This window comes from Phasianus colchicus, chromosome 32 (genome assembly GCF_987193195.1).
Source record: "Phasianus colchicus chromosome 32, bPhaCol1.hap1.1, whole genome shotgun sequence".
In the NCBI taxonomy this organism is placed as follows: Eukaryota; Metazoa; Chordata; class Aves; order Galliformes; family Phasianidae; genus Phasianus; species Phasianus colchicus.
The window spans coordinates 2,140,041-2,162,050 of NC_143467.1; the positions used below are offsets into that span (position 1 = coordinate 2,140,041).

Genomic DNA, 22,010 nt, shown 5'->3' on the forward strand with positions numbered 1-22,010 from the left:
TTTTTATGAATGAAAAATAAACTCCAGGCCACGCCCCCTTCCTTCGAGCGCCAACCAATCCGCGTCGAGCTTCTTTATGACGTCGGTTGGTGGGAGGGGGAGGAAAGGAGCGGAGCCTATTGGCTGCGAGAAAACGCGAAGGAGGGACGAAGCGGGAAAGAGCCGCGCTGATTGGCTGAGCTAAGCGGAAGGGGGCGGGGCTTTACTGGCGCTCGTAGATCCGGCGGAGGAGGCGCAGGCTGGCGCCGTAGCGCTGCTGTTGCCGGAGCGACGCTTCCTTCCACCTACGTGACGTCACCGCGGAGTCACGTGACAGCGGAAGAAAGCCCCACCCCCTCGCAGTCACGTGATGCCGGAAGCGCACGCTGCCACCGTAATCACGTGACTCCGGAAAGCGCCCCATTGACCCCAATGTCGCCATTGATCCCATAAAAGACTCACGAAACCCATAAAGGCCCCATTTCCCCCATTGGCCCCACTGACATCATAAACCCCAATGTCCGCATTGACCCCACTGACCCCATAAAAGACCCACAGACCCCATAAAGGCCCCAATGACCTCCATTGACCCCATTACTCCCACTGACCCCATAAAAGCCCCAATGACCCCATAAAGGCCCCACAGGCCCCATAAATGCCCCACAGGCCCCATAATGGCCCCAATGACCCCATTACCCCCACAGACCCCACTGACCCCACAGATCCCATAAAGGCCCCCGACCCCATGAAGGCCCCCCGACCCCATTGACCCCATAAAGCCCCCCAGACCCTATAAAAGCCCCACAGACCCCAATGTCCCCATTACCCCCACAGACCGCACTGTCCCCACAGATCCCATAAAAGCCCCCGACCCCATAAAAGCTCCATTTCCCCCATTGACCCCAATGTCCCCATTGCCCTCAATGACCCCATTACCCCACTGATCCCATAGACCCCATAAAAGCCCCCCGACCCCATAAAGGCCCCCCGACCCCAATGTCCCCATTACCCCACAGACCCCACTGATCCCATAGACCCCATAAAAGCCCCCTGACCCCATAAAGGCCCCATTGCCCCCATTTCCCCCATTGGGGTCAATTGACCCCATTGTCCCCAGTGACCCCATTACCCCACAGACCCCACCGACCCCATAGATCCCATAAAAGCCCCCAGACCCCATAAAGGCCCCCAGACCCCATTTCCCCCAATGTCCCCATTACCCCACAGACCCCACAGACCCCATAAAGGCCCCCGACCCCACAAAGGCCCCATTTCCCCCATTGCCCCCAATGACCCCACAAAGGCCCCCCGACCCCATAAAAGCCCCCCGCCCCCATTAAGGCCCCATTTCCCCCATTTACCCCAATGTCCCCATTGCCCCACTGATCCCATAGATCCCATAAAGGCCCCCCGACCCCATAAAGGCCCCATTGTCCCCATTGCCCCCAATGTCCCCACTGCCCCCAATGACCCCATTGCCCCACAGACCCCACTGACCCCATAAAAGCCCCCCGACCCCATAAAGGCCCCATTTCTCCCATTTCCCCCATTGCCCCCAATGACCCCATTACCCCACTGATCCCATAGACCCCACAAAGGCCCCCCGACCCCATAAAAGCCCCCGACCCCATAAAGGCCCCATTTCCCCCATTGCCCCCAATGACCCCATTACCCTACAGACCCCACAGACCCCATAAAAGCCCCCGACCCCATAAAGGCCCCATTTCCCCCACTGCCCCCAATGACCCCACAGACCCCACAAAGGCCCCCCGACCCCCTAAAAGCCCCCCGACCCCACAAAGGCCCCATTTCCCCCAATGACCCCATTACCCTACAGACCCCAATGACCCCAATGACCCCATAAAAGCCCCCGACCCCATAAAGGCCCCATTTCCCCCATTGACCCCATTGCCCCCAATGACCCCATTACCCCACAGACCCCACTGACCCCACAGACCCCACAAAGGCCCCCCGACCCCATAAAGGCCCCATTTCCCCCAATGACCCCATAAAGGCCCCCGACCCCACAAAGGCCCCATTTCCCCCATTGTCCCCATTGCCCCCAATGACCCCATTACCTCACAGACCCCACTGACCCCACAGACCCCATAAAGGCCCCCCGACCCCATAAATGCCCCCGACCCCACAAAGGCCCCATTTCCCCCATTGCCCCACAGACCCCACAAAGGCCCCCCGACCCCATAAAAGCCCCCTGACCCCACAAAAGCCCCATTTCCCCCATTGACCCCAATGACCCCATAAAGGCCCCCAACCCCATAAAAGCCCCATTGCCCCCATTTCCCCCATTGTCCCCATTGCCCCCAATGACCCCATTACCTCACAGACCCCACTGAACCCACAGACCCCATAAAGGCCCCCCGACCCCATAAAAGCCCCATTGCCCCCATTTCCCCCATTGTCCCCATTGCCCCCAATGACCCCATTACCCCACAGACTCCACAGACCCCATAAAGGCCCCCCAGACCCCATTTCCCCCATTGACCCCATAAAGCCCCCCAGACCCCATAAAAGGCCCCATTTCCCCCAATGACCCCATAAAGACCCCATTGTCCCTAATGACCTCATTACCCCCACTGACCCCATAGATCCCATAAAAGCCCCCCGACCCCATAAAGGCCCCATTTCCCCCATTGACCCCATAAAGGCCCCTGACCCCATAAAGGCCCCATTTCCCAAATTGACCCCATTGTCCCCATTGCCCCCAATGACCCCATTACCCCACAGACCCCACAGACCCCACAAAGGCCCCCCGACCCCATAAAAGCCCCCCAGACCCCATAAAAGCCCCATTTCCCCCATTGACCCCAATGACCCCATAAAGGCTCCTGACCCCATAAAGGCCCCATTGCCCCCATTTCCCCCATTGTCCCCATTGCCCCCAATGTCCCCATTACCCTACAGACCCCACTGACCCCATAGACCCCACAAAGGCCCCCGACCCCATAAAGGCCCCATTTCCCCCATTGACCCCAATGACCCCATAAAGGTCCCTGACCCCATAAAGGCCCCATTTCCCCCATTGTCCCCATTACCCCACAGACCCCACTGACCCCATAGATCCCATAAAAGCCCCCCAGACCCCATAAATGCTCCCTAGACCCCATAAAGGCCCCATTTCCCCCATTGACCCCATAAAGGCTCCTGACCCCATAAAGGCCCCATTGCCCCCATTTCCCCCATTGTCCCCATTGCCCCCAATGACCCCATTACCTCACAGACCCCACTGAACCCACAGACCCCATAAAGGCCCCCCGACCCCATAAAAGCCCCATTTCCCCCATTGACCCCAATGACCCCATAAAGGCCCCTGACCCCACAAAGGCCCCATTTCCCCCATTGCCCCCAATGACCCCATTACCCTACAGACCCCACAGACCCCATAAAAGCCCCCGACCCCACAAAGACCCCATTTCCCCCATTGCCCCCAATGACCCCATTACCCCACTGACCCCACAGACCCCACAAAGGCCCCCCGACCCCATAAAGTCCCCATTTCCCCCATTGCCCCCAATGACCCCATTACCGCACAGACCCCACAGACCCCATAAAGGCCCCCCGACCCCATAAAAGCCCCCGACCCCATAAAAGCCCCATTTCCCCCATTGCCCCCAATGACCCCATTACCCCACAGACCCCACTGATCCCATAGACCCCATAAAGGCCCCATTGCCCCCATTTCCCCCATTGTCCCCATTGCCCCCAATGACCCCATTACCTCACAGACCCCACTGACCCCACAGACCCCATAAAGGCCCCCCGACCCCATAAAAGCCCCCGACCCCACAAAGACCCCATTTCCCCCATTGCCCCCAATGACCCCATTACCCCACTGACCCCACAGACCCCATAAAGGCCCCCCGACCCCATAAAAGCCCCCGACCCCATAAAAGCCCCATTTCCCACCTGTGCCGGACGCGTTTCCACCTCTCCATGTTGCTGTAAATGAGGGCAGAAATGGAGGGGGGCTCCAGGGGCTGCGGGGGATTTGGGGTCAGAAACGGGGATTTCGGTTAATAGGGGAAATTACTGGGGGGATTTGGGGTCAGAAAGGGGGATTTGGGGGAAAAAGGGGGGATTTGGGGTCAGAAAGGGGGATTTGGGGTCAGAAAGGGGGATTTTTGGGGAAAAAGGGGGGATTTGGGGTCAGAAAGGGGGATTTGGGGTCAGAAAGGGGGATTTTTGGGGAAAAAGGGGGGATTTGGGGTCAGAAACGGGGATTTCGGCTAATAGGGGAAATTACTGGGGGGATTTGGGGGAAAAAGGGGGGATTTGGGGTCAGAAAGGGGGATTTGGGGTCAGAAAGTGGGATTTGGGGTCAGAAAGTGGGATTTGGGTTAATAGGGGAAATTACTGGGGGGATTTGGGGGAAAAAGGGGGGATTTGGGGTCAGAAAGGGGGATTTGGGTTAATAGGGGAAATTACTGGGGGGATTTGGGGGAAGAAAGGGGGATTTGGGGTCAGAAAGGGGGGATTTGGGGGAAAAAGGGGGGATTTGGGGGAAAAAGGGGGGATTTTTGAGGATAAAGGGGAGATTTGGGGTCAGAAACGGGGACTTCGGTTAATAGGGAAATTACTGGGGGGATTTGGGGTCAGAAAGGGGGGATTTGGGGTGAAAAAGGGGGGATTTTTGGGGAAAAAGGGGGGATTTGGGGTTAGAAACGGGGATTTCGGTTAATAGGGGAAATTACTGGGGGGATTTGGGGTCAGAAAGGGGGATTTGGGGTCAGAAAGGGGGATTTCGGTTAATAGGGGAAATTACTGGGGGGATTTGGGGGAAAAAGGGGGGATTTGGGGTCAGAAAGGGGCATTTGGGGTCAGAAAGGGTGGATTTGGGGTCAGAAAGGGTGGATTTTTGGGGAAAAAGGGATTTTTGGGGTCAGAAACGGGGATTTCGGTTAATAGGGGAAATTATTGGGGGGATTTGGGGGAAAAAGCGGGGATTTGGGGTCAGAAAGGGGGGATTTGGGGTCAGAAAGGGGGGCTCCAGGGGCTGCGGGGGATTTGGGGTCAGAAACGGGGATTTCGGTTAATAGGGGAAATTACTGGGGGGATTTGGGGGAAAAAGTGGGGATTTGGGGTCAGAAACAGGGATTTCGGTTAATAGGGGAAATTACTGGGGGGAATTGGGGGAAAAAGGGGGATTTGGGGTCAGAGAGGGGGGATTTGGGGTCAGAAACGGGGATTTCGGTTAATAGGGGAAATTACTGGGGGGATTTGGGGTCAGAAAGGGGGATTTGGGGGAGAAAGGGGGGATTTGGGGAGAAAGGGGGGGTTTTGGTTAATAGGGGAAATTACTGGGGGGATTTGGGGGGAGAAAGGGGGGATTTGGGGGAAAAAGGGGGGATTTGGATCCAGAATGGGGGATTTTGGGGAAAAAAGGGGGGATTTGGGGTCAGAAAAGGGGAACTTGGGGGAAAATGGGGGATTTGGGGTCAGAAAGGGGGCATTTGGGATCAGAAAGGGGGGATTTTTGGGGGAAAAAGGGGGGGTTTGGGGTCAGGAAGAGGGGATTGGGGGGAAAAAATGGGGGATTTGGGGGAAAAAGGGGGGATTTGGGGGAAAGGGGACCTGGGGTCAGAAAGGGGGGATTTGGGGGAAAAAGGGAGAATTTGAGGGAAAAATATGGGGGATTTTGGGGAAGAAAGGGGGGATTTGGGGGAAAAAGGGGGGATTTGGGGTCAGAAACGGGGGATTTGGGGGCAAAAAAGGGAGAATTTGGGGAAAAAATGGGGGATTTGGGGGAAAAAGGGGGATTTGGAGTAATAGGGGAAATTACTGGGGGGAATTGGGGACAGAAAGGGGGGATTTGGGGGAAAAAGGGGGGATTTGGGGTCAGAAATGGGGGATTTGGGGGAAAAAGGGGGGATTTGGGGTCAGAAAGGGGGGATTTGGGGTCAGAAAGGGGGATTTTTTGGGAAAAAGGGGGGATTTAGGGTCAGAAACGGGGATTTCGGTTAATAGGGGAAATTACTGGGGGGAATTGGGGGTCAGAAACAGGGGATTTGGGGTCAGAAACGGGGGCTCCAGGGGCTGCGGGGGATTTAGGGTCAGAAAGGGGGGATTTTTGGGGAAAAAGGGGGGATTTGGGGGGAGAAAGGGAGAATTTGGGGTCAGAATGGGGGGATTTGGGGTAAAAAGGGGGGATTTGGGGGAAAAAGGGGGGATTTGGGGGGAGAAAGGGAGAATTTGGGGGAAAAAGGGGGGATCTGGGGTCAGAAAGGGGGGATTTGGGGTCAGAAACGGGGAATTTGGGGGAAAAAATGGGGGATTTGGGGTCAGAAAGAGGGAATTTGGGGGGAAAAAAGGGGATTTTGGGGGCAAAAAGGAGGAGGTGATTAAATGGGGGGGGGGGGGGAGGTGATGGAGAGGGGGTCACGTGATGGACGGCCACGTGACACGGAAGGGCCACGTGACGGGGGAACGGGTCACGTGACGGGGGAATAGGTCACGTGACGGGGGGTCCTGACCTGCTCCGTGGGGGGGGCGGCGGCTTCGTCGGGTCCGAGGGGGGAGGGGATGCGGGGGGGGCGCGGGGGGGCGGGGGGGGGCAGCTCGTAAACGTCCTCCGCTTTGCCTGAGCCCTATGGGGGGGGGGGGGGGGAAATGTGTGGGGCGGCCCCATAGGAAACGACAACCCCCCCCCCCCCCCCCAGCCCCATAGATCTGACCCTATGACCCCCCCAGCCCCATAGATCCGACCCTATAACCCACCCAGCCCCATAGAGCTGACCCTATAACCCCTCCCAGCCCCATAGATCCGACCCTATAACCCCCCCAGCCCTATAGGTTGACACTGCGACCCCCCCAGCCCCATAGATCTGACCCTATAACCCCCCCAGCCCTATAGGTTGACACTGCGAACCCCCAGCCCCATAGATCTGAGCCTATAACCAACCCAGCCCCACAGATCTGACTCTATAAGCCCCCCCCAGCCCCATAGATCTGACCCTATGACCCCCCCCCGGCCCTATAGGTTGACACTGCGACCCACCCAGCCCCATAGATCTGACCCTATAACCCCCACCCCCAGCCCCACAGATCTGACCCTATAACCCCCCCAGCCCCATAGATCTGATCCTATAAGCCCCCACAGATCTGACCCTATAACCCCCCCAGCCCTATAGGTTGACACTGCGACCCCCCCAGCCCCATAGATTTGACCCTATAACTCCCCCAGCCCCACAGATCTGACCCTAAACTCCTACAGCCCCACAGATCTGACCCTTTAACTCCCCAAGCCCCATAGATTGACACTGCAAACCCCCCAGCCCCATAGATCTGACCCTATAAGCCCCCACAGATCTGACCCTATAAGCCCCCCAGCCCCATAGATCTGACCTTATAAGCCCCCCAGCCCCATAGATTGACACTGCGACCCCCCCAGCCCCACAGATCTGACCCTATAACCAACCCAGCCCCACAGATCTGACCCTATAAGCCCCCCAGCCCCATAGATTTGACCTAAAAACCCCCCAAGCCCCATAGATCTGACCCTATAACTCCCACCCCAACCCCAAAGATCTGACCCTATAATCCCCCCAGCCCCATAGACCTGACCCTATAACCCCTCCCAGCCCCACAGATCCGACCCTATAACCCCCCCAAACCCAAAGATCCGACGCTATAACCCCCCCGAACCCCACAGATCCGACCCCAAACACCCCCAAATCCCATAAATCCCACCCACACGCCTCACCCCACAGATCCGACCCTATAACCCCCAAACCCCACAGATCCGACCCCATAAACCCCCCAGCCCCACAGATCTGACCCTATAACCCCCCCACAGACCCGACCCTATAACCCCCCCAAACCCAAAGATCCGACCCTATAAGCCCCCCAAACCCCATAAATCCCACCCCACATTCCCTCACCCCACAGACCCGACCCTATAACCCCCCACAAACCCCACAGATCTGACCCTATAAACCCCCCAAACCCCACAGATCCGACCCCAAACCCTCCCAAACCCCATAAATCCCACCCCACATTCCCTCACCCCATAGATCCAACCCTATAACCCCCCCCAAACCCCACAGACCCGACCCTATAACCCCCACAAACCCCACAGATGCAACCCTATAGCCCCCCCAAACCCCATAAATCCCACCCCACATTCCCTCACCCCACAGATCCGACCCTATAAACCCCCCCCCAAACCCCACAGATCCGACCCTATAAATCCCGCAGCCCCATAGATCCGACCCTATAACCCCCCAAACCTCACAGATCTGACCCTATAAGCCCCCAAACCCCATAAATCCCACCTCACACTCCCTCACCCCACAGATCTGACCCTATAAACCCCCCAAACCCCACAGATCCGACCCCAAACACCCCCAAATCCCATAAATCCCACCCCACACGCCTCACCCCACAGATCCGACCCTATAACCCCCAAACCCCTCAGATCCGACCCCATAAACCCCCCAGCCCCACAGATCTGACCCTAAAACCCCCCCACAGACCCGACCCTATAACCCCCCAAAACCCAAAGATCCGACCCTATAACCCCCAAACCCCATAAATCCCACCCCACATTCCCTCACCCCACAGACCCGACCCTATAACCCCCCACAAACCCCACAGATCTGACCCTATAAACCCCCCAAACCCCACAGATCCGACCCCAAACCCCCCCAAATCCCATAAATCCCACCCCACACCCCTCACCCCACAGATCCAACCCTATAACCCCCAAACCCCACAGATCCGACCCTATTACCCCCCAAACCCCACAGATCCGACCCTATAAACCCCACAGCTCCATAAATCCGACCCTATAAGCCCCAAACCCCATAAATCCGACCCTATAAGCCCCAAACCCCACAGATCCAACCCTATAACCCCCCCAAACCCAAAGATCCAACCCTATAACCCCCCAAACCCAAAGATCCAACCCTATAACCCCCCAAACCCCACAGATCTGACCCTATAACCCCCCCAAACCCCATAAATCCCACCCCACACCCCCCCAGCCCCCCAGCCCCGACCCTATAACCCCCCCAAACCCAAAGATCCAACCCTATAACCCCCCAAACCCCACAGATCTGACCCTATAACCCCCCCAAACCCCATAAATCCCACCCCACACCCCCCCAGCCCCACAGACCCGACCCTATAACCCCCCCAAACCCAAAGATCCGACCCCAAACCCCCCAAATCCCATAAATCCCACCCCACACCCCCTCACCCCACAGATCCAACCCTATAACCCCCCCAAACCCCACAGATCCGACCCTATTACCCCCCAAGCCCCACAGATCCGACCCTATAACCCACCCAAACCCAAAGATCCGATCCCAAACCCCCCAAATCCCATAAATCCCACCCCACACCCCCTCACCCCACAGATCCGACCCTATAACCCCCCCAAACCCCACAGACCTGACCCTATAACCCCCACAAACCCCACAGATCTGACCCTATAAATCCCGCAGCCCCATAGATCCGACCCTATAACCCCCCAAACCCCACAGACCCGACCCCAAACCCTCCCAAACCCCATAAATTCCACCCCACACCCACTCACCCCACAGATCCGACCCTATAAACTCCCCCAGACCCATAGATCCAACCCTATAACCCCCCCAAACCCCACAAATCCGACCCTATAAACCCCCCAGCTCCATAAATCCGACCCTATAAGCCCCAAACCCCACAGATCCAACCCTATAACCCGCACAAATCCCACCTCTCACCCCACAGATCCGACCCTATAACCCCCCCAAACCCCAAATATCCGACCCTATAACCCCCCAAACCCCACAGATCTGACCCTATCACCCCCCCAAATCCCATAAATCCCACCCCACACCCCCTCACCCCACAGACCCGACCCTATAACCCCCCCAAACCCCACAGATCCGACCCTATAAATCCCGCAGCCCCATAGATCTGACCCTATAACCCCCCAAACCCCACAGATCCGACCCTATAAACCCCCAAACCCCATAAATCCCACCTCACACTCCCTCACCCCACAGATCTGACCCTATAAACCCCCCAAACCCCACAGATCCGACCCCAAACCCCCCCAAATCCCATAAATCCCACCCCACACCCCTCACCCCACAGATCCAACCCTATAACCCCCCCAAATCCCACCCCTCACCCCACAGATCCGACCCTATAACCCCCAAACCCCCCAAATCCCACCCCTCACCCCACAGATCCGACCCTATAACCCCCAAACCCCCCAAATCCCACCCCTCACCCCACAGATCCGGCCCTATAACCCCCAAACCCCCCAAATCCCACCCCTCACCCCACAGATCCGACCCTATAACCCCCCCAAACCCAAAGATCCAACCCTATAACCCCCCAAACCCCACAGATCTGACCCTATCACCCCCCCAAATCCCATAAATCCCACCCCACACCCCTCACCCCACAGATCCAACCCTATAACCCCCCCAAATCCCACCCCTCACCCCACAGATCCAACCCTATAACCCCCAAACCCCCCAAATCCCACCCCTCACCCCACAGATCCAACCCTATAACCCCCCCAAACCCAAAGATCCAACCCTATAACCCCCAAACCCCACAGATCTGACCCTATCACCCCCCCAAATCCCATAAATCCCACCCCACACCCCCTCACCCCACAGATCCGACCCTATAACCCCCAAACCCCACAGATCCGACCCCATAAACCCCCCAGCCCCACAGATCTGACCCTATAACCCCCCCAAACCCAAAGATCCGACCCCAAACCCCCCAAATCCCATAAATCCCACCCCACACCCCCTCACCCCACAGATCCGACCCTATAACCCCCAAACCCCACAGACCCGACCCTATAACCCCCCCAAACCCCACAGATCTGACCCTATAACCCCCAAACCCCCCAAATCCCACCCCTCACCCCACAGATCCGACCCTAAAACCCCCCCACACCCCCCAAATCCCACCCCTCACCCCACAGATCCGACCCTATAACCCCCCCAAACCCAAAGATCCAACCCTATAACCCCCCAAACCCCACAGATCTGACCCTATCACCCCCCAAATCCTATAAATCCCACCCCACACCCCCTCACCCCACAGATCCGACCCTATAACCCCCCAAACCCAAAGATCCGACCCCAAACCCCCCCAATCCCATAAATCCCACCCCACACCCCTCACCCCACAGATCCAACCCTATAACCCCCCCAAATCCCACCCCTCACCCCACAGATCCAACCCTATAACCCCCCCAAACCCAAAGATCCAACCCTATAACCCCCCAAACCCCACAGATCTGACCCTATCACCCCCCCAAATCCCATAAATCCCACCCCACACCCCCTCACCCCACAGATCCGACCCTATAACCCCCAAACCCCACAGATCCGACCCCATAAACCCCCCAGCCCCACAGATCTGACCCTATAACCCCCCCAAACCCAAAGATCCGACCCCAAACCCCCCAAATCCCATAAATCCCACCCCACACCCCCTCACCCCACAGATCCGACCCTATAACCCCCAAACCCCACAGACCCGACCCTATAACCCCCCCAAACCCCACAGATCTGACCCTATAACCCCCAAACCCCCCAAATCCCACCCCTCACCCCACAGATCCGACCCTAAAACCCCCCCACACCCCCCAAATCCCACCCCTCACCCCACAGATCCGACCCTATAACCCCCCCAAACCCAAAGATCCAACCCTATAACCCCCCAAACCCCACAGATCTGACCCTATCACCCCCCAAATCCTATAAATCCCACCCCACACCCCCTCACCCCACAGATCCGACCCTATAACCCCCCAAACCCAAAGATCCGACCCCAAACCCCCCCAATCCCATAAATCCCACCCCACACCCCTCACCCCACAGATCCAACCCTATAACCCCCCCAAATCCCACCCCTCACCCCACAGATCCAACCCTATAACCCCCCCAAACCCAAAGATCCAACCCTATAACCCCCCAAACCCCACAGATCTGACCCTATCACCCCCCCAAATCCCATAAATCCCACCCCACACCCCCTCACCCCACAGATCCGACCCTATAACCCCCAAACCCCACAGATCCGACCCCATAAACCCCCCAGCCCCACAGATCTGACCCTATAACCCCCCCAAACCCAAAGATCCGACCCCAAACCCCCCAAATCCCATAAATCCCACCCCACACCCCCTCACCCCACAGATCCGACCCTATAACCCCCAAACCCCACAGACCCGACCCTATAACCCCCCCAAACCCCACAGATCTGACCCTATAACCCCCAAACCCCCCAAATCGCACCCCTCACCCCACAGATCCGACCCTAAAACCCCCCCACACCCCCCTTCCTCCCCCCCCCCAAAAAAAAAAACCCCAAATCCCAACGTTATGGGGTCGGACCTCGAGCTGTGGGGCAGGATCCGGAGTTGTAGGGCAGATTGTAGGGCGGGCTGTGGGGCAGTTCCTCATCCAGGCCCTACAAACGGGATATAGGGGCGTCCCCTCCGAGAACTGCCCCAAATCCACGCTGCGGTCGAACAGTTTGATGACGTACGTATCTGTGGGGTGAGCACAAAACTTATAGGGTTGGGGCGACGGGGGAAATCCCACAGCCCCATAAGTGACACCCCCAACCCCAATAGGGTCCCCTAATCCCGTAACTGTGATCTCCAGCCCCATATAAGGCATCCAACTCCATATAGGGCCCACAACCCCATATAGGGTCTGCCAACCCCATATAGGGCCCACAATCCCGTAAGTGAAGCCCCCAGCCCCATATAGGGCCCCCCAACCCCAATAGGGTCCCCTAATCCCGTAAGTGTGATCTCCAGCTCCATATAAAGCCCCCAACCCCATATAGGGTCTGCCAACCCCATATAGAGCCCACAATCCCATTAGTATGACCTGCAATCCTATATAGGGCCCCCAACCCCATATAGGGCCCACAATCCCATAAGTGAGGCCTGCAACCCCATATAGGGCTCCCAGCCCCATAAATGACACCCCCAGCCCCATATGGGGCCCCCAACCCCATAAGTGTTACCTGCAGCCCCATATAAGGCCCCCAACCCCATATAGAGCCCCCAACCCCATATAGAGTCTGCCAACCCCATATAGGGCCCACAATCCCATAAGTGTGACGTGCAGCCCCATATAGGGCCCCCAACCCCATATAGGGCCCACAATCCCATAAGTGACAACCCCAGCCCCAATAGGGCTCCCTAATCCCGTAAGTGTGATCTCCAGCCCCATATAAAGCCCCCAACCCCATATAGGGTCTGCCAACCCCATATAGGGCCCACAATCCCATAAGTGAGGCCTGCAACCCCATATAGGGCCCCCAACCCCATATAGGGCCCACAATCCCGTAAGTGAAGCCCCCAGCCCCATATAGGGCTCCCCAGCCCCAATGGGGTCCCCTAATCCCATAAGTGTGATCTCCAGCCCCATATAAAGCCCCCAACCCCATATAGGGTCTGCCAACCCCATATAGGGCCCACAATCCCATAAGTGAGGCCTGCAGCCCCATATAGGGCCCCCAACCCCATATAGGGCCCACAATCCCATAAGTGTGACATGCACCCCCATATAGGGCCCCCAACCCCATATAGGGCCCCCCAACCCCATATAGGGCCCACAATCCCATATAGGGCCCCCCAACCCCATAAGTGACACCTCCAGCCCCATATAGGGACCCCAACCCCATATAGGGTCTGCCAACCCCATATAGGGCCCACAATCCCATAAGTGACACCTCCAGCCCCATACAGGGACCCCCAACCCCATATAGGGCCCCCTAATCCCATAAGTGTGATCTCCAGCCCCATATAAAACCCCCAACCCCATATAGGGTCCGCCAACCCCATATAGGGCCCACAAGCCCATAAGTGAAGCCCCCAGCCCTATATAGGGACCCCAACCCCCTATAGGGCCCCCAATCCCATAAGTGAGGCCTGCAGCCCTATATAGGGCCCCCAACCCCATATAGGACCCACAATCCCATAAGTGACACCTGCAGCCCCATATAGGGCTCCCAACCCCATATAGGGCCCACAATCCCATATAGGGCCCACAATCCCATAAGTGAGACCTTGGGGTCACCCCCAGCCCCACAAGTGCCTCCCCCCAGCCCCATAAATGAGACCTCCAGCCCCACAAGTGCCCCCCCCAGCCCCACAAGTGAGACCTTAGGGTCACCCCCAGCCCCACAAGTGCCCCCCCAGCCCCATAAGTGAGACCTTGGGGTCCCTCCCAGCCCCACAAGTGCCCCCCCCAGCCCCCTAAGCGCCCCCCCAGCCCCACAAGTGCCCCCCTCAGCCCCCCCTCCAGCCCCCCAAGTGCCCCCCCCAGCCCCACAAGTGCCCCCCCAGCCCCACAAGTGACCCCTCCAGCCCCACAAGTGAGACCTTAGGGTCACCCCCAGCCCCACAAGTGCCCCCCCAGCCCCATAAGTGAGACCTTGGGGTCCCTCCCAGCCCCACAAGCGCCCCCTCCAGCCCCATAAGTGAGACCTCAAGCCCCACAAGTGCCGCCCCCAGCCCCATAAGTGAGACCTCAAGCCCCACAAGTGCCGCCCCCAGCCCCACAAGTGAGACCTCAAGCCCCACAAGTGCCCCCCCCAGCCCCATAAGTGAGACCTTGGGGTCCCTCCCAGCCCCATAAGCGCCCCCCCCAGCCCCACAAGTGAGACCTCCAACCCCACAAGTTCACCCCCCCCCAGCCCCACAAGTGACCCCCCCCAGCCCCATGAGACCTCCAGCCCCACAAGTGAGACCCTGGAGTCCCCCCATCCCCACAAGTGCACCCCCCAGCCCCACAAGTGAGACCTTGGGGTCACCCCCAGCCCCCCAAGCGTCCCCTCCAGCCCCATAAGTGCCTCCCCCAGCCCCATAGGCACCCCCTCCAGCCCCACAAGTGAGACCTCAAGCCCCACAAGTGCCCCCCCCAGCCCCACAAAGTGACACCTTGGGGTCACCCCCAGCCCCACAAGCGCCCCCCCAGCCCCACAAGCGCCCCCCCCAGCCCCACAAGTGACACCTTGGGGTCCCCCCCAGCCCCACAAGTGCCCCCCCAACCCCACAAGTGCCCCCCCCAGCCCCACAAGTGAGACCTTGGGGTCCCCCCCATCCCCACAAATGCCCCCCCAGCCCCACAAGTGAGACCTCAAGCCCCACAAGCGCCCCCGCCAGCCCCATAAGTGCCCCCCCCAGCCCCATAAGTGAGACCTTGGGGTCCCTCCCAGCCCCATAAGCGCCCCCCCCAGCCCCACAAGTGAGACCTCCAACCCCACAAGTTCACCCCCCCCCAGCCCCACAAGTGACCCCCCCAGGCCCATGAGACCTCCAGCCCCACAAGTGCCCCCCCCAGCCCCACAAGTGACACCTTGGGGTCCCCCCCAGCCCCACCAGCGTCCCCTCCAGCCCAATAAGTGCCTCCCACCAGCCCCATAAGTGCCCCCCCCATCCCACAAATGCCCCCTTCAGCCCCACAAGCGCCCCCCCCAGCCCCACAAGTGAGACCTTCAGCCCCACAAGTGCCCCCCCCAGCCCCATAAGTGAGACCTTGGGGTCCCCCCCAGCCCCACAAGTGCCCCCCCCAGCCCCACAAGTGAGACCTCCAACCCCACAAGTGCCCCCTCCAGCCCCACAAGTGCCCCCCCCAGCCCCATAAGTGAGACCTTGGGGTCCCCCCCAGCCCCACAAGTGACCCCCCCAGCCCCATGAGACCTCCAGCCCCACAAGTGTCCCCTCCAGCCCCACAAGTGAGACCCTGGAGTCCCCCCAGCCCCACAAGTGCCCCCCCCAGCCCCACAAGTGAGACCTTGGGATCACCCCCAGCCCCCCAAGCGTCCCCTCCAGCCCCATAAGTGCCTCCCCCAGCCCCACAAGTGCCCCCCCCAGCCCCACAAATGCTCCCCCCCAGTCCCCCCTCCAGCCCCCCAACCAAGTGCCCCCCCCAGCCCCATAAGTGCCCCCCCATCCCCACAAATTCCCCCCCCAGCCCCACAAGTGACCCCTCCAGACCCACAAGTGAAACCATGGGGTCACCCCCAGCCCCCCAAGCGTTCCCTCCAGCCCCATAAGTGCCTCCCACCATCCCCACAAGTGCCCCCTCCAGCCCCACAAGTGCCCCCCCCAGCCCCACAAGTGAGACCTTGGGGTCCCCCCCAGCCCCACAAGTGCCCCCCCCAGCCCCATAAGCGCCCTCCCCAGCCCCACAAGTGACACCTTGGGGTCCCCCCCAGCCCCACAAGTGCCCCCCCCCAGCCCCACAAGTGAGACCTTGGGGTCCCCCCCATCCCCACAAATGCCCCCCCAGCCCCACAAGTGAGACCTCAAGCCCCACAAGTGCCCCCCCCAGCCCCATAAGTGCCCCCCCCAGCCCCACAAGTGACACCTTGGGGTCCCCCCCAGCCCCACAAGTGCCCCCCCCAGCCCCACAAGTGACACCCTGGGGTCCCCCCCAGCCCCACAAGTGCCCCCCCCAGCCCCACAAGTGACACCTTGGGGTCCCCCCCAGCCCCACAAGTGCCCCCCCAGCGCCCCCTAAGTGTGGGTCTCACTGTGTCTGTGCAGGGGGGGCTCCGGCTGCCCCTCTTCGGCCTCGCGCCGCTTCTTACGTCGGTGGGGGGGGAAACGACGCGACGCCCTGCGGGAAATGGGGGCGGCCCTATAAGGGGGGCTGGCCCTATAAATGGGGGCTGGCCCTATAAGGGGGGCTGGCCCTATAAGGGGGGCTGGCCCTATAAATGGGGGCTGGCCCTATAAGGGGGGGGCTGGCCCTATAAGGGGGGGCTGGCCCTATAACGGGGGGCTGGTCCTATAAATGGGGGCCGGCCCTATAAGGGGGGCTGGCCCTATAAATGGGGGCTGGCCCTATATGGGGGGGTGGCCCTATAATGGGGGGGGGCTGCTCCTGTAAGTGGGGGCTGGCCCTATAAGAGGGGGGCTGGCCCTATAAGAGGGGGGGGGTGACCCTATAAATGGGGGCTGGCCCTATAAGGGGGGCTGATCCCATAAGTGTGGGGCTGATCCCATAAGTGTGGGGCTGGCCCTGTAAGTGGGGGCTGGCCCTATAAGCAGGGCTAGCCCTATAAGAGGGGGGTGGCCCTATAAGCAGGGCTGGCCCTATAAATGGGGGGTGGCCCTATAAGGGGGGGTGACCCTATATGGGGGGCTGGCCCTATAAATGGGGGGCTGGCCCTATAACGGGGGGCTGGCCCCATAAGCAGGGGCTAACCCCATAAGTGTGGGGCTGGCCCTGTAAGTGGGGGCTGGCCCTATAAAGGAGGGGTGATCCTATAAGTGGGGCTGGCCCTATAGAGGGGGCTGGCCCTATAAGGGGGGCTGGTCCTGTAAGGGGGGGGGGGTGACCCTATAAATGGGGGCTGGCCCTATAAGGGGGGCTGGCCCTATAACGGGGGGTGGCCCTATAAGTGGGGGCTGGCCCTATAAATGGGGGTGACCCTATAAGTGGGTGCTGGCCCTATAAGGGGGGCCGGCCCTATAAATGGGGGCCGGCCCTATAAGGGGGGGCCGGCCCTATAAGTGGGTGCTGGACCTATAAATCGGGGCTGGCCCTATAAGGGGCCCTATAAGGGGGGCTGGCCCTATAAGGGGCCCTATAAGTGGGGGCTGGCCCTATAAATGGGGGCTGGCCCTATAAGGGGCCCTATAAGGGGGGGCTGGCCCTATAAATGGGGGCTGGCCCTATAAGGGGGGCTGGCCCTATAAGGGGCCCTATAAGTGGGGGCTGGCCCTATAAGCGGGGGCTGGCCCTATAAGGGGCCCTATATAGGGGGGCTGGCCCTATAAATGGGGGCTGGCCCTATAAGGGGCCCTATAAATGGGGGCTGGCCCTATAAATGGGGGCTGGCCCTATAAGGGGCCCTATAAGGGGGGGCTGGCCCTATAAGGGGGGGACTGGCCCTATAAGCGGGGGCTGGCCCTATAAGCGGGGGCTGGCCCTATAAGTTGGGTTAATGCTATAAGGGGGAGTGACCCTATAAGGGGGGGGTGACCCTATAAGTAGGGCTGATCCCATAAGTGGGAGCTGACCCTATAAGAGGGGGGTGACCCTATAAGGGGGTTGGCCCTATAAGAGGGGACTGGCCCTATAAGGGGGGGTGACCCTATAAGATGGAGCTGGCCCTATAAGGGGGTGCTGGCCCTGTAAGTGGGGACTGGCCCTATAAGGGGGGGTGACCCTATAAGATGGAGCTGGCCCTATAAGGGGGTGCTGGCCCTATAAGTGGGGACTGGCCCTATAAGGGGGGGTGACCCTATAAGATGGAGCTGGCCCTATAAGCGGGTGCTGGCCCTATAAGTGGGGACTGGCCCTATAAGTGGGGACTGGCCCTATAAGTGGGGACTGGCCCTATAAGAGGGAGCTGGCCCTATAAGGGGGGGTGACCCTATAAGATGGAGCTGGCCCTATAAGGCGGTGCTGGCCCTATAAGCGGGTGCTGGCCCTATAAGGGGGGGGTAACCCTATAAGAGGGGCTGGCCCTATAACCCCATAAATCCCACAAATCCCCCCCCGAAATCCCATAAATCCCCCCCCAGACCCCACAAATCCCCCATTTCTCACCTCTTTCCCGGCGCGCTGGGCGAGGCGTCCCTACAAAAAAACCCCACAAAATCGGGGCCATTTCAGCCCATTTTGGGTCCCCAAAACCCCCAATTTTGGGGTCAAAAAGGCCCCGTTTGGGACTTGTGGGGTCGGCGATGTGGGATTGTGGGGGTTATGGGGTTTTTTTTGGGGTGAAAAAGGTGGATTTTGGGATTTACTTTGGGGCCGCGTCGCCCACCGCCTTCCCTGCGTCGTCCTCCAGGGTTTCCCTAAAATGGAGAAAAATTTGGGGTCAAAAAAACCCATTTTTGGGGTTTTCCCAACCCCAAGGGTTTCCCCTAAAATTGGGGATCCCCAAAAAACCCCAAATGGCCCCTAAAAGCCTCAAATTGTCCCCAAATCCCCCAAATTTCACCCCAAAATCCCATTGCTTTTCCCCCACCCCTCACTCCCCAAATCCCTCCATTCTGACCCCCAAAATTCACCATTTTTGCCCAAATTTGGGGGTTTTTCACCCAAATTTTTGGGATCCCCCCCATTCCAGACCCCTCCCCCATAGTGTGGGATCCCGACAAGACCCCAAAATCCCCCAAATTTCACTCAAAATCCCAAAATTCACCCCCAAATCCCATTGCTTTTCCCCCATCCCTTACTCCCCAAATCCCTCCATTCTGACCCCCAAAATTCACCATTTTTGCCCAAATTTGGGGTTTTTAACCCACATTTTTGGGATCCCCCTCATTCCAGACCCCTCCCCCATAGTGTAGGATCCCCAAAGACCCCAAAATCCCCCAAATTTCACTCAAAATCCCAAAATTCACCCCAAAATCCCATTGCTTTTCCCCCATCCCTCACTCCGCAAATCCCTCCATTCTGACCCCCAAAATTCACCAGTTTTGCCCAAATCTGGGGGTTTTTAACCCAAATTTTTGGGATCCCCCCATTTCAGACCCCTCCCCCATAGTGTGGGATCCCAAAAGACCCCAAAATACCCCAATTTTTCCCCCAAATCCCCCAAAATTCCCCCCAAAATCCCATTGCTTTTCCCCCATCCCTCACTCCCCAAATCCCTCCATTTTGTCCCCCAAATTCACCATTTTTGCCCAAATTTGGGGTTTTTTAACCCAAAGTTTGGGGTCTCCCCCACCCCACAGACACCCCCATAGTGTGGGATCCCCAAAAGACCCCCAAATCCCCCAAATTTCCCTAAACCCCCCCCAAATTCTCCCCCAAATCCCACTGATTTCCCCCATACCTCAAGTCCCCAAATCCCTCCATTCTGACCCCCAAAATTCACCATTTTTGCCCAAATTTGGGGGTTTTTAACCCAAATTTTTGGCATCGCCCGCATCCCACGCCCCCCCCCCATTGTGTGGGATCCCCCAAAAGTCCCCAAATTTACCCCAAAATCCTCACCTGTCCCCCTCACTGCGCTCCAGCAGCCCCTGCAGCACCGCATCCAAACGGCTCCGCGCCGACGTCGCCTCCAAATCTGGGCCAAAAAAGCCCAATTTTGGGCAAAAAGGGGGAAAGTGAAGTTTTGTATGAAGGGAGGGGGACAACAAATTGGGGGGAAATGGCAAAAAATTGGGGGAAAATGACAAAAAATTGGGGGAAAATGGCACAAAATTGGGGGAAAATGGGAACAAAAATTGGGGGAAAATGGGAACAAAAATTGGGGGAAATGGACCCAAAATTGGGGGAAAATGGCACAAAATGGGGAAAATGGGAACCAAAATTGGGGGAAATGAGCAAAAATTGGGAAAAACGGCCCAAAATTGGGAGAAATGGAACCAAAATGGGGGAAATGGACCCAAAAACAGGGGAAATGGAACCAAAAATGGGGGGAAAATTGGGAATGGACCCAAAATTGGGAGGAAAATGAACCAAAAATGGGAGAAATTGAGCCAAAATAGGGGAAAAATGGCCCAAAATTGGGGGAAATTGACCCAAAATTGGGGAGAAATGGCCCAAAACTGGGGGAAATTGACCCAAAATTGGGGAGAAATGGCCCAAAATTGGGGGAAATTGACCCAAAATAGGGGAAAATTGGCCCAAAACTGGGGGAAATTGACCCAAAATTGGGGAGAAATGGCCCAAAACTGGGGAAAATAGACCCAAAAGGGGCAGATTTGGGGCCGGGGGGGGGGGGTTATGGGGTGATTAATTAGCACTAATTAAGGCAGAGTTAATTACTCACCCGGCTTCTCCACCTTCACCTTCAGGGACAGCATGGCGGCCTATGGGGACACATGGGGACATATAGGATCCTATAGGGACCCTATAGGGGCACATAGGGACCCCATAAAATCATATAGGGATTCTGTAGGAACATACAGGAACCCTATAGGGCCTTATGAGGACATATAGGAATTCTATAGGAACATATAGGGACCCTATAGCAACTTATAGGAGCATATAGGGATTCTATAGGGTCATGTAGAAGCCCTACATAAGTGTATATGGTCCCCATAGAAACATATGGGGACCCCATAGACACCCTATAGAAACCCCATAGAAACATATAGGGATTCCATAGGGATGTACAACGATCCTATAAGAGCACACACAAACGTATAGAAATCCTATAGGAACTTACAAAAACTCTATAGGGCTTTATAGGGACGTGTAGGGATTCTATAGGGTCATGTAGGCATCCTACAAAAGCGTATATGGACCCCATAGGGACACACGGGGACCCCATAAAGACCCTATAGGTACCCCATAAGCATATAGAGAAACTCTATAAGAATATATAGAGGCCCCTTAGGAACAGAGAACCCCATAAAATCCCATAAAAGCCCCTCAAAGCCCCATACATCCCTATAAAACCCCATAAAACCCCATAGATCCCCGTAAAACCCCATAAAACCCCATAGAACCCCACAGAACCCCATAAAACCCGATAAAACCCCACAGAACTCCACAGATCCCTATAGATCCCCCTAAAACCCCACAAAACCACACAGGTCCGTATAGAACCCCATAAAACCCTACAGATCCCTATGGAACCCCATAAAAGCCCCATAAAACCCCATAAAAACCCACAGATCCCCATAAAACCCCGCAGATCCCTATAAAACCCCACAAAACCCCATAGAACCCCACAGATCCCTATAGAACCCCATAAAACCCCACAAAACCCCATAGAACCCCACAGATCCCCATAAAACTCCATAAAACCTACAGATCCCTATGGAACCCCATAAAAGCCCCAGAAAACCCCAGAAAACCCCACAGATCCCCATAAAACCCCACAGATCCCTATAGAACCCCATAAAACCCCACAAAACCCCATAGAACCCCACAGATCCCCATAGATCCCCCTAAAACCCCACAAAACTCCATAAAACCACACAGATCCCTATGGTACCCCATAAAGCCCCACAGAACCCCATAAAATCCCTTGAAAGCCCCACAGATCCCTATAGAATCCCATAAAACCCCATAGATCCCTATAAAACCCCACAAAACCCCATAAAACCCCAC

At 57.6% G+C, this 22,010-nt stretch overlaps 1 protein-coding gene across 2 annotated transcripts in view; it reads right to left on the minus strand.

Moving 5' to 3' along the window:
• LIN37 (lin-37 DREAM MuvB core complex component) overlaps positions 1 to 22,010 on the minus strand; it is a 22,319-nt gene continuing 309 nt past the window's right edge. Inside the window, exons 2-10 of one of the 2 annotated variants that reach the window (XM_090128220.1) lie at positions 20,722 to 20,761; positions 19,938 to 20,013; positions 18,740 to 18,790; positions 18,540 to 18,569; positions 16,513 to 16,598; positions 12,351 to 12,508; positions 6,468 to 6,581; positions 3,904 to 3,974; positions 1 to 284 (exon numbers count right to left, since the gene is read on the minus strand). In XM_090128220.1, coding sequence (XP_089984346.1) covers positions 203 to 284; positions 3,904 to 3,974; positions 6,468 to 6,581; positions 12,351 to 12,508; positions 16,513 to 16,598; positions 18,540 to 18,569; positions 18,740 to 18,790; positions 19,938 to 20,013; positions 20,722 to 20,761 — 708 coding nt within the window. In that variant the 3' untranslated portion in view covers positions 1 to 202. Of the gene's footprint in view, positions 285 to 3,903; positions 3,975 to 6,467; positions 6,582 to 12,350; positions 12,509 to 16,512; positions 16,599 to 18,539; positions 18,570 to 18,739; positions 18,791 to 19,937; positions 20,014 to 20,721; positions 20,803 to 22,010 lie in introns of both variants that reach the window. The other variant, XM_090128221.1, reaches the window with a different exon arrangement.